The 15,914-nt window shown below is 41.6% G+C and overlaps 1 protein-coding gene across 2 annotated transcripts; it reads left to right on the top strand.

Annotated features, from left to right (window-relative positions):
• Positions 1-735: 735 nt before the first annotated feature.
• Positions 736-15,342, top strand: mvb12a (multivesicular body subunit 12A). Of its 2 annotated transcripts, none has more exons than XM_054743594.2 (10): positions 736-755; positions 4,508-4,607; positions 6,887-6,970; positions 7,077-7,176; positions 7,266-7,395; positions 7,481-7,627; positions 7,712-7,827; positions 14,253-14,311; positions 14,423-14,488; positions 14,562-15,342. In XM_054743594.2, the coding sequence occupies exons 2-10, from the start codon at positions 4,527-4,529 to the stop codon at positions 14,646-14,648; spliced, it is 870 nt and encodes a 289-aa protein (XP_054599569.1). In that variant the 5' UTR covers positions 736-755; positions 4,508-4,526; the 3' UTR covers positions 14,649-15,342. The 2 variants fall into 2 exon arrangements, with proteins under 2 accessions (XP_054599569.1, XP_015822782.1); XM_015967296.3 differs by lacking the exon at positions 736-755 and adding an exon at positions 1,934-2,137.
• Positions 15,343-15,914: the final 572 nt, after the last annotated feature.

The raw sequence follows: 15,914 nt of genomic DNA, 5'->3' as shown, positions 1-15,914 counted from the left end.
GTGTCAACTTCAATATAATTTTATTTTGAAATTAACTAAACGTAAGGTCAGAGCAATTGAATATTTATGCCTAGTTATGATCAATCCTTTTTAAAATCAAGTACTAGTAAAAAAAAGTAGATTTATTGAGTTGAACAACATTTACCAATGTTTAAATAAATTTAAATCTATTTTTTATTACTTTATTGTTAACTAAATAAAACGCACAAGCTTAATATTTAATAGTCAAATAAATATGTAAAGCAAAAAGAAACACGTTCTTTATTTATTGTGTATCAAATCTTGAATTAAACCATAAAAGATGTTTGGTGAAATAATCAGATGTTTGACTTGGCAGAAAGCACTGGTGCAAATATATGACTCAACACTAGAGGAGGACATAAACAAATAAAAACCGAGCATTTGTATATTAAACAGTTTCAAAACAAATGTGCATCTTATGTGTCTGAATTATTGTTTTTAATTCCTTTTTAAAGCATATTCGGTTATTAATATAAGGTTAACGTAAGACAGTTATATTTTTTTATTGAATAGCCAGCACAAATATCTGAATTCTGATTCAAATACCTGCGATGGACTGGCTCTCTGTCCAGGGTGTACCCTGCCGGATTGCCCACTGACCGCTGGAGATAGGCACCAGCACCCCCCCACCCCACCCCACCCCACCACCGACCCTGCCTGGACAAAACCAGGTTCAGACAATGGATGGATGGATGGATGGATGGATGGATGGATGGATGACTCAAATACTCAAGGTAATTTTTTTGTTTTGAATTTTTTTTTCTTTTTCTTCAGTTTGATTTAAAAAAATAAAATGTCATTTATGGGAAGATATTTTTTATTTAAAAACGCGAAGAACGGTAGAGTTCTGGGAACGACGCTATTTGTAGTAGGCTATGTAAATATGTTCACTGCATGGGTCAGAATTAGTTTAGTTAAATGAAAATTCAAAGCGATGCGAGAATTTGCTGCATGTGATTTATATATATATATATATATATATATATATATATATATATATATATATATATATATATATTTATAATTATTATTATTAAGATTATTAACATTAATTTTTTATTTTATATATTTTTTTACTTTAAGTGTCCAAATCATAAAGACGTGTGACAGAATCAAGAACTAATAGTTCATTAATTATTTCTCTCTGATTCTTGATTTTCTATTGGGAAAAAAACTACTTTGCAGTGCTTTTCAAAAACGTAAGGAAATCAAAGTCTTCATTCATAATAAGTATTTTTTCTGAATAAGTAAGGTGTATGAAGAGCTCTGACTTTTCACTATAACATGAACCAACACAGGAAAAGGATTTCCACAGGAAGTTATGTGTTTCCCACTACAGCAGCAGAGAGCTCTGACTTGGGGGAATCAGCTTATGAGAAAACTCAGGTGGATTTAAAAAATCGGGGTGCAACAATAACTCTAAATGTAATGTGTAAATAATCAAATCCTACGTTTTTAATGTTTATTTTAAGACTGTTCTTATATTGGGCAAATAAACGGGTAAGTACAAAATGTAATCTAACTTAATTTACTTGTAAATAATGATAAATCTTTCAAATAGGTTTCATGAAAACTGGTGTGCATGTAGTATTCTGTCATCATTTTGTTGTCAAACATTTAGCATGAAACAACTGTATTCTCCCAATTCACCCAAGTGGTATGTATTTTTTAGGGTGTTTAATTCGTGTTTTTGTTCATTTGCAAATCAGAATGTTTTTATTTTAGTTGGTCATAGCATAACATAACACTTCATTAAAACACTCACCTAGGCTTGCCAAATTTGGCATTCTCACATCAAAGTATCTGCTGCCACCTAGCGTTTATATGAAGCAATGCATTTGGAATGATGACGTCGCACCGTTGGTTTCATGGGAATTGTAGTTAGGATGGATTCATCACTTCCTGCTTCGGTGAGAGCGTTCAGGACGTGTTGGCTGGATTTGTAGAAGTTTATTTCTCTCCATATGACCGCTTGAATAAAAAGAGAAGTAAATAAAGACACCGAGTAGGCGTGTGTTTAAATATTTATAAAGTTTACCGTATGAAATATTAATATTTAACGTATTTGGATCACGGAACAGCGAAGTTTTGTCAACGGAACAATCGGTGGAGTTCGGTAAGCTCGACTTGTGAGAACCTGAATTCAAAAGTTGTTCAAATCTGGCTTTATTTGTGATTTTTGTCATAATAATGTAAAGTTTGGTTGTTTTTAACGTGCTGTGGTGTTGGTGTGAGTGTTACCATCAGAGTTTCAGTCGAGACTGTCAGCTCAGCCCAGATAAGTTTAGCTAATTTTTCCATTATGCTTATAATAATTAAGTATTTGATTAGGATCCACAGATAAGTTAGCATCCTAAAGTATGATTTGAGTCACTTTTTATGAGGACATTTTTTCAATAATGTCATTTTAGTTCACATATTTAATTGATTTGTATTTATTCTGACAAGATTCGTTGTGATTTTTCTGCACGGCTTTTGCATAAAGCAATAAAACCATCGACATACATATAATAAAACAAGTAGGATGTTTAATTACAGGGGGAAATCCCATGTTTTTGTATGTTTTTAACAATAAATTTAGATGTTTATTAATATTTTCAGATGTAATTGTATCAAAAGATTTTTGTTCATGTCTAAAGTTGATTGTGTTTTTTATAAAAGATGTGGAGAAAAACACCAAACATAAAAACAGCAGAGCACTATAGAAAATGTTCTATTATTGGTGATGAATTCCTGCTCTAAATAGTCACATTCTGTCCTGGACTGAGTAACGTCAGCGTGGTTATTCATCCTGAATACGTTCTGATTGTTTTGAACAACGAACAAGAATTTCCCACATGACAGGTCTCCAAATCTCCACCAGAAATGTCTTTCACACTGATTTGTCTATACCGTCCTCCATCTGCAAAAAAAAAAATAAAATGTCTATGATCAACTACGAGCGCTAATCAAACATAACAGGGGAAAACAACAAATCGAACGAGTTAATTGTAATGGCTGAGTTCAACATAAACTGGGGCTGTAAAAAGGATAGAAAAATCTAAAGCTCATAATGGATTAATTGAATTATAACCAACTTATAGATGAACCCACAAGAATAACAAAACATTCAGAAACCACAATTGATCTGGTCTTCAGTAATAAACTGAATCACTAAAACCCACAACCTTATAACGAGCATCTCAGACCACAACTTTATCTTATTCACAAGAAAGCTTACAAAAGCACGGACAGAAAATAACTTATGCAGTTCTTCCAATAATAGATCGTTCTATGAATTTATACCAAGAAATCGGCAAGATAATGTAGCAGAAGCGATAAAGTCGACCGACTGGGAACCTCCACTGCACAGTAAAGACCCACAATTCTGTAATAGCCACCTAACTCACTCAAAAACGTTATAGCTACTTACTCCTCTAAAGGCCGACAGTGTGCAAATAAAACACCTGCTCTGCCGTGGGTAAACAATGAATGCAAAACCCTTATGAAAAAAGAGATCTACTCCTAAAACAATACCTGAAAATAGGACTAACTCTGGACAGACAGCTTTTCACTTCAATGCGAAACAAGGTAACACTAAGCCTAAAACAAGCCAAAGCTACTTCCTTCATTAATTGAATAACGAATGCCAACGGCAATGGTAAACTCATCTGGCTAAACCTAAATAGACTCTTAGGCCGCCATTCAAACAAAAACATCAAAGTAACCGAACTACATGTTAATGGCACCATTATTAGAGAACCCTCATCCATTGCCAGCACATTAAACAGCTTTTTTATAAACTCAGTCAAGGAGATCAGTCAGAAGTTCAACCCCATCATCCCCATCGCAAACACAAAACATAATCATGAAACCAAGATATTGTCACTACAAACGCAATTCCTGTATGCTAATAGCGTGTACTCCTTACACAAAATCTGTAATAATGCATGCTAAAAATGTGAACTATGCTATCCTCACCAATGTGCCTACGACTGTACTGTATATATGATGTATTTATGATTTACCCCTCAGTGTTTATTATCACTGCTCACTTAAATGATGCCATTGGACCACTTTTTATTATCACTGGACCACTTTCTGAATGTCAGAGAACCCCAAAGTGACGAATACCTCGGGTCCGCAGTGACCAGAATCTCATATTTGTGTCTTATTGATGTTTATTTATTTATTTATTTCCTTGTCAACGAACTCTTTGTTAACGTCACTGGACTTTTATGTGACAACCATCTGATCTCGGGACTACAGATGGAAATTAGCCCTAGGCTTCAATCAGGCGTGTTTACATTCATGCTATCCCTACATGTATGTTCATTAACATGCACTGTCCCAAATAAAATATTAATTCATTCAAATAGTCAGAGAACGCACTCATCTAGAGACACACCAGATGAGATAAAACCCCATCCTATGATGAAAACATTTTAAAACTAAAAATGTATTTAGAATTGGTGTTTTAAGATAAATTTCCTTTTTTCTTTCGCAGTCCTCTTTAGAAATCCTCGATGGAGCACTTGACAGTCCGGCCCGTGACAGGGTTGGCCTGGACCTCCAACAGCGGCACCTGTCCTAAAAATTTCACCCTGGTATGAACAGAATTATACGCATTATCTTTATTTAATCCTAATAAATAGGGACGCACAATATATCGGCATCGAAATCTGTGTTGGCTGATGTTAGTCATTTTTTAGCATATCAGATGTGTATTTGATTAGTCATGTGACAGTGATTGTAATCATCTCAGAAGTGTAAATGTGTGTGGTGTGTGTGCATAATAACGTAATTCCAGCTTTAATAATTTTCATTCTACACAAAGTCTGTAGATTTTAGAAGCATTAATGTTAGAATATCGGTATCTGCAAATATCAGTTACCAATCATAAAAGTGATAATAATATTAGGCATCGCTACTATTAAATCTGATTAACTGAATAAAAAATGGACATCATTATTAGCTTACATAGTATGTAGCAAATCCTAAATTGTTCCTGGATACAACAAATTTTATTAAAGTTACAAGATTTTCACATCACAGATTTTTTTTTGGAGGGTTTGAAACTGAAGCCTGACCTTTAAAAATGAAAATGCTGAGTTTATTGGAGATGCTCTGAATGCATGAAAGTGTTGGTGTGCATGTGTATTTCAGAATTTTAATTTATAAAAGGGTATTTTTGAAATCATTGACACGGACCTACTCCTGTAAACGGTTTTCAAAACACGTCGAAACGTCCCTCTTCAGCCACAGCGAATTCAGGATGTAGCTGAATGGAAAGAGCTGATGTAGTTGATGTCCCCAAAACCCAAGGTGTAATCATCAGTTATCAGCTACTGTTTTCACCCTGCTGATAACTTCTAAACTGTTTATATTTGGTCAAAAGAAAAATGTTTCACACAAAATGGGACAAAATTCAACTCAAACTTTTAAATTTGCTTTAATTTGAACTATTCCGAAAACATATTTTTGCTGAAACAGCTAAGCATTCTTTTCCCATCCCATTCTGTTCTCAGCGCTAGTACGTTCTTGTGTACTTGACAAGTATGTTCATAGCAAGTACACCAGAAAGTTCTTTCTACCAAGTGCAGGAGGACAAGGATGGCTTTAGGAACAGAACCACACTCTGTTGCATCATAGCAGTTAAAAAATTCACCTGAAATAAAACAATTAATGCATATTATTTGTATAACCGTTAGTTCACATTTAATCAAAACTGATAAAATACCAGCATTTATTGCTAGTAACCCTCAGGTATCATTGGGGACATTTTTGTCCATTTTGGGCAGTTTTTCCCTTTTCGTTTGGACCCCTTTTTATCATTGTTTGTGCATATGGTATAAAATTGAGCTGCAAAACTTCTCTCTTGAAAATTTTTTAAATTCAGTTTGGAATTTTGAAAAAAGACCAAGGGAACACTATAAAAAAACACTACCGTCTTTTTATCATTGAGGACAAACCCGTCCACTCATAGAAGTGGCTTTAAAAAATGTATACATTCATTTAACTTTTTTAATTTTTTTTTGTTTGTTTTGTTTTTTCATAGATCTGTTAAATAACTTCAGCCCTGCTCAAACTTATAAAAATTTGAATCATTTTGAGAATTTTAACCCTTCAAATCCCGGTTTGATTACTCACTGTCATCGCTGCAATTTATAAAAAACACAAAACATTTGTTATTTTCCCCAAAGCCACTTTTTCTGTCTTGAGCATTTATTACAAATCAGTTTTGGTTATGTTATGAAATATCAAAAATCTTAAAGTTTTGCAATAATAGTTTTTGTGTAGCTTTAAAATTTACCATTCTCTTGTGACTTTAGTGGACAAAAACGTCCCATCGACTTCCATTCAAACCAGTTTTTGATTCTGTAATGTGCAACAATAATCACACACTCTGTGATATTAGGGTTTCATTATAGAGAAAAGTAGTCACGTTTGTGATTTTTACTGTTCACCACCAAAATCAGTAATTTCTCCATTAGTGGCCCTGGTTTCTTTAGATCTTCTGCTGTTTGTCAAAAGTTCAACCTGACCTCTGATAAGTAAATAAAACACAGTTTCACTCTCGCACTGAACTTCAAAGTGTAGAAAACAAAAACAATTAGTATGTTTATGCACCTGGCTGGAGGCTAATTTATTTATTTATTCATTCATTAATTACAGAAATAACATTCAGTTATCAAACTGGATTTTGATGGGTTAAAATTCTCAAAATGACTGAAGTTTTTATAGATTTGAGCAGGACTGACGTTGTTTAACAGATCTATTTAAAAAAGCAAACTGTTGCCACTTTTACGAGCAGAGGTTTTTTTCCTTTAAGGTCGCTTGAAAGGCGCTAGATATGTTTAACGTGCTCTTTTCCCTCTACCTGCAGATCAGCTTCACTGAAGATGGAGCAACTGCAAACTTTGTTCGCGGCTTTGCAATAAAATCTGGATATTACCTCTGTTACAGCAAGGTAGCGCTCAGGGGTACACGTCCAAAATGAAATGCATTTATTTACTTCAGATTTGTGTTTCACACAGAGCTTTTGGTTTGTGTAAAAACTACATTCCTCTCCTCAGGACCTGACAGATGGGAAGGTGGTGTCCGACATTCAGATCATTTCAGAAAAAGACAGCATACCTCAGGGCTACTTCGCTATAGCAGAGTACCTGGAACCAAGTATGCATCCTCGCTGCTTTACTGCTTCGTTTTGCTGCCTGATTGATTTCTGAACTCATGTGTGTGTATGTGTGTGTGTGGGTACGTAGAAACTTCCGTTTCGAAGAAAAAGCGAGTGTGTGCCCGCTACTCCCCGGTGAGCAGTGTGGACACGGCTGTGTTGGACATCAAACTGACCTCCAAAAGTAAAATGATGCTGCAGCATTACACATACGTGGGGTTCGTAGCATCCATGTAGAAACAGGAGCTTTATTTCATGTATTTATATTTTAATAAAATTTCTGTAAATTTGCATTCCACACAGTGACGTGAACGGCTATGTGCTGTGGTGCAGAAAGGGGCAATTTACCAATACCTTCCCCCAGCCCAAACCCCGCAATGTGGGGCTGGACATGCGTAAGCTCTCCTTGGACCAGCCAGACACTCCCCCTGCTCTCCCCCTCAGACACAGGTGGAGTTTCTTTAATAAAATGTGTTGTTGCAAGAAGCCACTGTCACTCTCTTCATTTTAATATCTTCCTTTCTGTTCCCACAGCAACCCCCCTCCTCCTGCAACGCTGCCACAGAGAAAGCTGACTCAGAGACGGTGCAGCCTGCACAGCAAGGACAACCTGGATAAGTCAGGAGACGGCAGCGTCTCCGGGGTTACAGGTAAAGATTGAAAAACTACTTTTATTCATCACTGGTTCCTAAAACTCTTTCAGACTTCTTTTATTTATCACCAGTGGGTGACAGTGATGGGATTTTGTAGCTTTCACCAAATACTTTTTGCAACAGTTTCCTTCTAAATATTCACACAATCTTGTGTTTTGTTTAAATCTTTATTAAGGAGGGATCTGCAACCTGTGGCTCTGGGGCCACATGCAGGTTTCCAGACCCGCTGTGGCTTCTTGTGAGTAACGGTTAGATTTAGATTAATTATAGCAGACCTACCAACCTGTACGCATTTTGCTTAGCCGTCGTCTCGTCGTCGTCTTCCTCCGCTTATCCGGGTCCGGGTCGCGGGGGCAGCATCCCAACTAGGGAGCTCCAGGCCGTCCTCTCCTCGGCCACCTCCACCAGCTCCTCCGGCAGGACCCCAAGGCGTTCCCGGACCAGATTGGAGATATAACCTCTCCAACGTGTCCTGGGTCGACCCGGGGGCCTCCTGCCAGCAGGACATGCCCGAAACACCTCCCCAGGGAGGCGTCCAGGAGGCATCCTGACCAGATGCCCAAACCACCTCAACTGACTCCTTTCGATCCGGAGGAGCAGCGGTTCTACTCCGAGTCCCTCCCGAATGTCTGCGCTCCTCACCCTATCTCTAAGGCTGAGCCCGGCCACCCTACGGAGGAAACTCATTTCGGCCGCTTGTATCCGCGATCTCGTTCTTTCGGTCATTACCCAAAGCTCATGACCATAGGTGAGGATTGGGACGTAGATCGACCGGTAAATCGAGAGCCTGGCTTTCTGGCTCAGCTCCCTCTTCCCCACGACAGATTGGCTCAGCGTCCGCATCACTGCAGACGCCGAACCAATCCGCCTGTCAATCTCCCGATCCCTCCTACCCTCACTCGTGAACAAGACCCCGAGATACTTAAACTCCTCCACTTGAGGTAGGACCTCTCCCCCGACCCAGAGTTGGCAAGCCACCCTTTCCCGGTCGAGAACCATGGTCTCAGATTTGGAGGTGCTGATCCTCATCCCAGCCGCTTCACACTCGGCCGTGAACCTACCCAGCAAGAGCTGAAGGTCAGAGCTGGATGAAGCTAGGAGGACCGCATCATCTGCAAAAAGCAAAGACAAGATTCTCCTGCCACCAAACTTGACACACTCCGCACCACGGCTGCGCCTAGAGATTCTGTCCATAAAGGTAATGAACAGAACCGGTGACAAAGGGCAGCCCTGGCGGAGTCCAACCCTCACCGGGAACAGGTCTGACTTACTACCGGCTATGCGGACCAAACTCACGCTCCTCTGGTAAAGGGACTGAATGGCCCTTAACAGAAAGCCACCCACCCCATACTCCTGGAGTGTCCCCCACAGGGTGCCCCTGGGGATACAGCCATAAGCCTTCTCCAAATCCACAAAACACATGTGGATTGGTTGGGGAAACTCCCATGCCCCCTCCATCACCCTTGCAAGGGTATAGAGCTGGTCCACAGTTCCACGGCCAGGACGAAAACCACATTGCTCCTCCTCAATCTCAATCTGAGATTCAACTATCGATCGGACCCTCCTCTCCAGTACCTTGGAGTAGACCTTTCCAGGGAGGCTGAGGAGTGTGATCCCCCTATAGTTGGAACACACCCTCAGGTCACCCTTCTTAATGATGGGGGCCACCACCCCGGTCTGCCACTCCACAGGAACTGCCCCTGATGACCACGCAATGTTGCAGAGACGTGTCAACCACGACAGCCCTACAACATCCATAGCCTTGAGATACCCAGGACGAATCTCATCCGCCCCCAGGGCTCCGCCACTGTGTAGTTGTTTGACTACTTCAGCAACTTCTGCCCCAGAGATTGGACAGTCCATCCCCAGGTCTCCCGGCTCTGGTTCCTCCTCGGAATGCGCTTAGGTGGGATTGAGGAGCTCCTCAAAGTATTCCTTCCACCGTCCGACTATAGCCCCAGTTGACGTTATAGGAGCCAAGAGCTGTGTTTGGGTACGTGAGGTTTAGCATCCTGTTTTCAGTCCAGTTTGCACAATTTCCAGTTAGACTAACATTTATCATGAATGTTTATCGGACGTCAGCGCTAGATGGTTCCTGCCTTGTTGCATGGGAAAGTCTCCCCAAACAGTTTCCAATTCATGTGTATGTGAGGCCCATTTCCTAAGCTGTGCAGGAGTGATGACAGTAAAAAGTATAACTGGCGTTGCATTCTCTGTGTAGAGGCTTTTTCTGAAGATCCAGCCGGGGGCCTGTTGCGTCCTGACTGAACGCTGTCCCAAAGTTACTGGTGATGTATTGCTGAACTGTACAAATAAAAAGCCCCACACTGTAAGGACAAAGTTGTCTCATCCTCTTGTGTTTTGATAAGGAAAAGAACCACAACGTCAGCAGCTCCCCATCCCCACTGTAAACCGTGTGAGCGAGTTGCTGCCTTCCTCTCCTGTGGCGCCGGACAGTTTGCCAGAACCTCTGTGGAGCCAATCGATAGTCTTTCTCCATGGCCTCACCAAACTCCTCCCATGCCCGAGATTTTGCCTCGGCAACTACCACTGCTGCACCCCGCTTGGCTATCCGGTACCTATCTGCTGCCTCCGGAGACCCACAGACCAGCCACGCCCTGTAGGCCTCCTTCTGCAGCCTGATGGCTCCCCGAACCTCTGGTGTCCACCAGGGAGTACGGGGGTTGCCACCACGACTGGCACCGGCCACCTTGCGACCACAGCTAGCAACAGCCGCCTCAACAATCACAGAGTGGAACAAGGCCCACTCGGAGCCAATGTCCCCCACTGCTCTCGGGAAGCGGTCAAAGCTCTGCCGGAGGTGGGAGTTGAAGACCGTCTTGACAGGTTCTTCTGCCAGGCGTTCCCAGCAGACCCTCACTATGCGTTTGGGTCTGCCAGGTCTACACGGCATCTTCCCCTGCCATCTGATCCAACTACCACCAGGTGGTGATCAGTTGACAGCTCCGCTCCTCTCTTCACTGGGGTGTTCAAAACATACGGCCGCAGGTCAGATGATACGACTACAAAGTCTATCAATGACCTGCGACCTAGGCTGCCCTGGTACCAAGTGTACTGATGGGCATCCTTATGTTCGAACATGGTGTTCGTTATGGCCAAACTGCGGCTTGCACAGAAGTCCAATAACGAAACACCACTCGAGTTCAGATCAGGCGGGCCGTTCCTCCCAATCACACCCCTCCAGGTCAAGCTGTCATTGCCCACGTGAGCATTGAAGTCCCCCAGCAGGACAATGGAGTCCCCTGATGGAGCACTATCTAGCACTCGTCCCAGGGACTCCAAAAAGGGTGGGTAATCTGAACTGATATTTGGCCCATAAGCACAAACAACAGTCAGGACCCGTTTCCTGACCCGAAGGCACAGGGAAGCTACCCTCTCGTCCCTCGGGGTAAACCGCAACACACAGGCAGAGAGTCTTGGGGCTAACAAAAAGCCAACCCCAGCCCTCCGCCTCTCAACCCGGCTTTCCACGGGAGCCGTCGGCAGCCGTCAGCAGCGCGAGTCGGCCGCGTCTCAGGAGCTGCATGTCGCGGCCTTTACGCGCCGGTTCTATTTTCTACGCGCGAAACGGGTCAAGTTCGACATTTTTGGGGAAGGAAAGACAGGAAATCGAACGCGGAAATGGGGAGAAGCTCCCGAGATTTTCAGAATAAAGAACGTACTGCCTTCCGGTTGCTTTACTTTTAAAAACAGTTACTGTGTGGCCCCGTGAGAAGTTATCACACAGCTAGCGGTCTCCTTTGTTTTTCAGGTCCGTATTGGCGATTATAAAACGGACAGAATATAAAACACAAACCATGTTGTAGTTTTCTCCTGCTTGTTGTTGTGTTTATTGACGAAGTCACTCGTGTGACTTCGTGCTCTGTCGGTGACAGCTGCTCCCCTGCTGCTTCGCGTCTCGTGGGAAGGGCCAAGCAGCAGCTTACGCGAGCAAGACGTGCTGCTGCAGTAACGTGCTGCTGACGGCTCCCGTGGAAACCCGGGGTCACCCGGAGCAACTCCAGCAAAGGAGAGTGTCCAACCCCTCTCAAGGACTTGAGTTCCAGAGCCAATGCTATTTGTCAAGGTGAGTTTGACTATATCTAGCCGGTACCGCTCAACCTCTGCCACAAGCTCCTGCTCCTTCCCCACCAGCGAGGTGACGTTCCATGTCCCAATAACCAGTTTCCTTGTCCGGGTATCGGACCGCCAAGGCTCCCGCCTCGGTCTGCCACCCGATCCACACTGCACCGGACCCTTCATGTTCCTCCTGCGGGTGGTGGGTCCACAGTTGGATGAGCCCATGTATCCGGTTTGGGCTGGGCCCGGCCGGGCCCCATGGGCGAAAGTCCAGGCGCTCGCTCACTGGCCCCAACCCCAGGCCTGGCTCCAGGGAGGGACCCCGGTAACCCTCCAGGCCGGGTACTCCGACTCTTTGAATTTACATCCATGAAAGATCCTGTGAACCTTTCTTTGTCTCACCCTTCACCTAAGACCAATTTGTCATGGGAGACCCTACCAGGGGCACAAAGTGCCCCAGACAACATAGCTCCTAGGATCATTAGGGCACTCAAACTCCTCCACCACGATAAGGTGACGGTTCAAGGAGGAGATTTTGCTTAGCAATTACGCTATTTGGCATCTAGTCACGCTGATACGACTCACCCCTCTAAACTACGCAAAAAGCAGTGGACACGTGAGTTCTGTAGCACGTGTGGTACAACATGACTCGGAAGCATGGTGAGGAAGTTTAAGCCAATCATCGTCGAAAAGTGGAGAGCCTAACCTAAAGCATAACACCCCCGCCTCCTCCTCCCTTCTACATAATATGTCCTTCCTGCTGCCTCTCTGTCCTCCTGTTCCCACCTGCTGCTGTTCTGGTATGTAGGCAGTTTTTGCAGTAACTGCAGCTGCACTTGAGCACACTGACAGGCGAGGCTGCCGAGCACTGGCGCCACCGGTCCCTCCAACCACCACCAGCAGGCAAGGTGGGTTAAGTGTCTTGCCCAAGGATACAACGACAGCGACAGACTGAGCGGGACTCGAACCTGCAACCTTCTGATTACGGGGCGAGCACTTAACTCCTGTGCCACCGTCGCCCCAATGCCACATAAGCTGTAGTTAGGGCTGGGCGATCATATCTGACTAACCAATGTCATTTTCCCCATGTCAATAAATTTGTTAATAAAAAAAGTGAAAGGACGTGTGTAGGTTGGCGATGTTCATGTCCCTTTAAGAAGCTGTATCACCTTGAGTCACATGACTCAATGTAATACACTTGACAGCCCCATCTAGTGGACAACTTTTGTTTGTGCGCATACCTGTTGTTATCGTCCATTTATCGTTATCGAGGTGAACTCTTAAATACACTATGATATTTATTTTAGGCTGTATCACCCAGCCTTAGCTGTAGTATATGTATATAAGTGCATTAATGAACATTTGGAAAACATTTACAATTCATTTTAAAGATTAAAGGTGTTAAACACTAATTTAATCAATACATTTGCAGTGATCTCTAGTAGGAATGAATGCCTTGTAAGTCATACTCAGGGGGAAAAAACATTGGTGCACAGTTTCCAGGAACTAGCAGTTACCCACATCATAGCTGAGCTTCAGGTGGCAGGTTTTGGGGTCTTATTTCCTGATATTTGGACTTCTCGCCTTGGATTGGATAACAGCAACACGACTCTACCACTGACTTTCAAAGTGGATGTTTTATCTCCACCAATAACACAAGCCTGGAGGAGTTCTGCCATGTGGTGAAGTTGCTAATGCTAATGGTTAGCTTAAACTAGTCAGATTGTTCGCTGCTGAATGCTGATTCTTGAACATTAAACTGACAACAGCCTGCCCTGTCGAGAGTCAAGATGGGTGAGTCCATGAATGTTAAGTGACAGTGTGAGGTCACACTGTCAGGCTTTTCAAATCCTAGCGTTTCACTGTCTATTTCCTATCAGAAGCTAATGCAGGAGATAGGTGTAGGAGACTATTTTCATGTTCAGCTTGTATGAAAAACTCAGAGTGACCCATTATAATCAGAAATAATCATTAAAATATTGGTTCAGTGTTCCACGCCTTTAAACAGACTTAAAGATGCTATAGAAACTATATGTTGTCGTTAAGATGAGAGGTTTCAGATCTCTAACTTAAATAGACTTTCTCGCTGCCACTGTAGAAGAAATGCTGACTCGCCTTGCTGACTAATAAGAGGAAAGCTGAAACAGGAACTTTTGGGTGGAGCTCTTTTGTTCATTTATTCATGATCCACCTCTCACTTTGCTTCAGGTGTCTTCACACTTTTCTTTCACGTTTTCCCCATTTGAACTTGTTTGTGTCAAATGTTTAAAAAAGGAATGGATGTCTAAATAAAATCTTCTTTTGTTGTTGCCGTGTCATGACTGATGCACTTTTTTTTACAGCTCTGGACGGAGTTCCCTTCAGCCTCCACCCAGATTATGATTTCCAGGCAAATGGAATGGTACGCCTCATTTATAATTCAACTAAAATAGAATAATAGCCAATAAAATATGTCCCACTTTGTCCTATCTCTATAGTATTAACATACATTCTCTGTTTTATCTGTTTTTAGTCTCTGCAGTTGAATTCTCAGTTAAACAACATTCGCATAAAGTCCCTCGCAGACATTGAAAACGAGGTGAGCTCACGTCTGATTCCTGCTATTTTACCAAGTAGCTTTCTACTTAAAATCTTCTGCTCTTCGTTTTCAGTACAATTACACGTTTTCTGTGGAGGAATCTGCTGCCAAGAGGACCAGACCATCCATCTCAGCAGAAGCTGCTCCATCAGCTCCGTGATCTTTGCATGACGCACGTGGAATTACTGTTCTTTTATTCTGAAAGTGAAATTCCACTTTAAATAAGGATGCAGGTGAAGAATTGCCTCGCATACATTTAGATGCATACTCCGACGGCCTCCCACACTTGCTGTTAGATCGGTAAACCAGAATTATCAACTTAATGCTACCAAAAAATAATCAAAGAAAACTCTGCTTTGAATCAGATTAGTTCAACACCGGTCTCTTGTAAATGCTGAAATGTAGAAATTTGAAGGCAAAAAATATTTTCATAAATGCACTTTTCCACCAGAGAATTTTCTTTTCTTGCTGTTTCGAGTGTTTGTTTATATACTTTCTTGTTCTTTTTCTTGGTTTTTAAGCATAAATGTAAATTTTGGTGAATAAACATTGTTGTCTCCACAATTACACTATCATAAATGTATTACTGTATGTGCAATTACTTCTAATAAAAACAGGTCACTGACTAGAGTTAAACAATTACTGAAATCAGTGTCATATTTAAGGAAAATAAAGAAATGTTTTGTTTTCTTTATTCATGTAAACGTACTTAAAGATGTATTGATGTGGGAGGTTTTGTTATGTATATATATATCAATGTATGTATGTAAGGACCACATATTTATCGTTAATGAACGTTGTTTTGTTAACGTACTCCTCCAGCTGCATGAAAAAATAAAAACACAAAAGTAATGAAAAATGTCTGGTTTTGCATGTATATTTTATTTTCACACTCAGGAATAATGGAAACAGCTGGATTCCAGATGTTTTGTTGCACCTGTGATTTAAATTCACATTGAGCTTTCAAAACTTAGTTTAATTTCCATAAAATAAGTGGTTTATCCAAGTTACAGCCGTGGGTGAATCTGTTTACAACAACTTCCGGTTTTCAAGATGTTTAGTTTTGATGTAAACAATAGCAACTAGTGAAATGCTGCCCCCTACTGGACTAAAATAGCTTTTAGTTTGTTAAAGCACCTTTTTTTATTTTGTCACTTAACAATTTTACTGGCTAACGGTTTCATTTTTTTATCAATCTTTTGTTTAAATTGCTAAATGTCATACTGATCAATCAAAAATCAGCAAGTTTTCAATAATCCATGCTTTCGTTCTTTTTTAAACACAGAAACAGTTTTGTCGGCGAAACCGTAGCTACAAACAGGTAAACAAAACTGTTTCTGTGTTTAAAAAAGAACGAAAGCATGGATTTACAAAGACACAGCAAGAACACACCTAAGATGTTCAAGTTTTCAATAAGTTGTAAATC

The sequence above is a fragment of the Nothobranchius furzeri genome, chromosome 4, assembly GCF_043380555.1.
Source record: "Nothobranchius furzeri strain GRZ-AD chromosome 4, NfurGRZ-RIMD1, whole genome shotgun sequence".
NCBI classification, from domain to species: domain Eukaryota; kingdom Metazoa; phylum Chordata; class Actinopteri; order Cyprinodontiformes; family Nothobranchiidae; genus Nothobranchius; species Nothobranchius furzeri.
The sequence above is the reverse complement of the archived record's forward strand: the minus strand, read 5'-3'. Positions and strand labels throughout refer to the sequence as shown.

Excerpts from the sequence above, each read along its gene's own strand:
- mvb12a (XM_054743594.2), top strand. The coding sequence starts at position 4,527 with ATGGAGCACTTGACAGTCCGGCCCGTGACAGGGTTGGCCTGGACCTCC. Across the intron at positions 7,177-7,265 it reads AGCAGAGTACCTGGAACCAA|AAACTTCCGTTTCGAAGAAA; the intron begins GTATGCATCCTC and ends GTGGGTACGTAG. Across the intron at positions 7,396-7,480 it reads CAGCATTACACATACGTGGG|TGACGTGAACGGCTATGTGC; the intron begins GTTCGTAGCATC and ends CATTCCACACAG.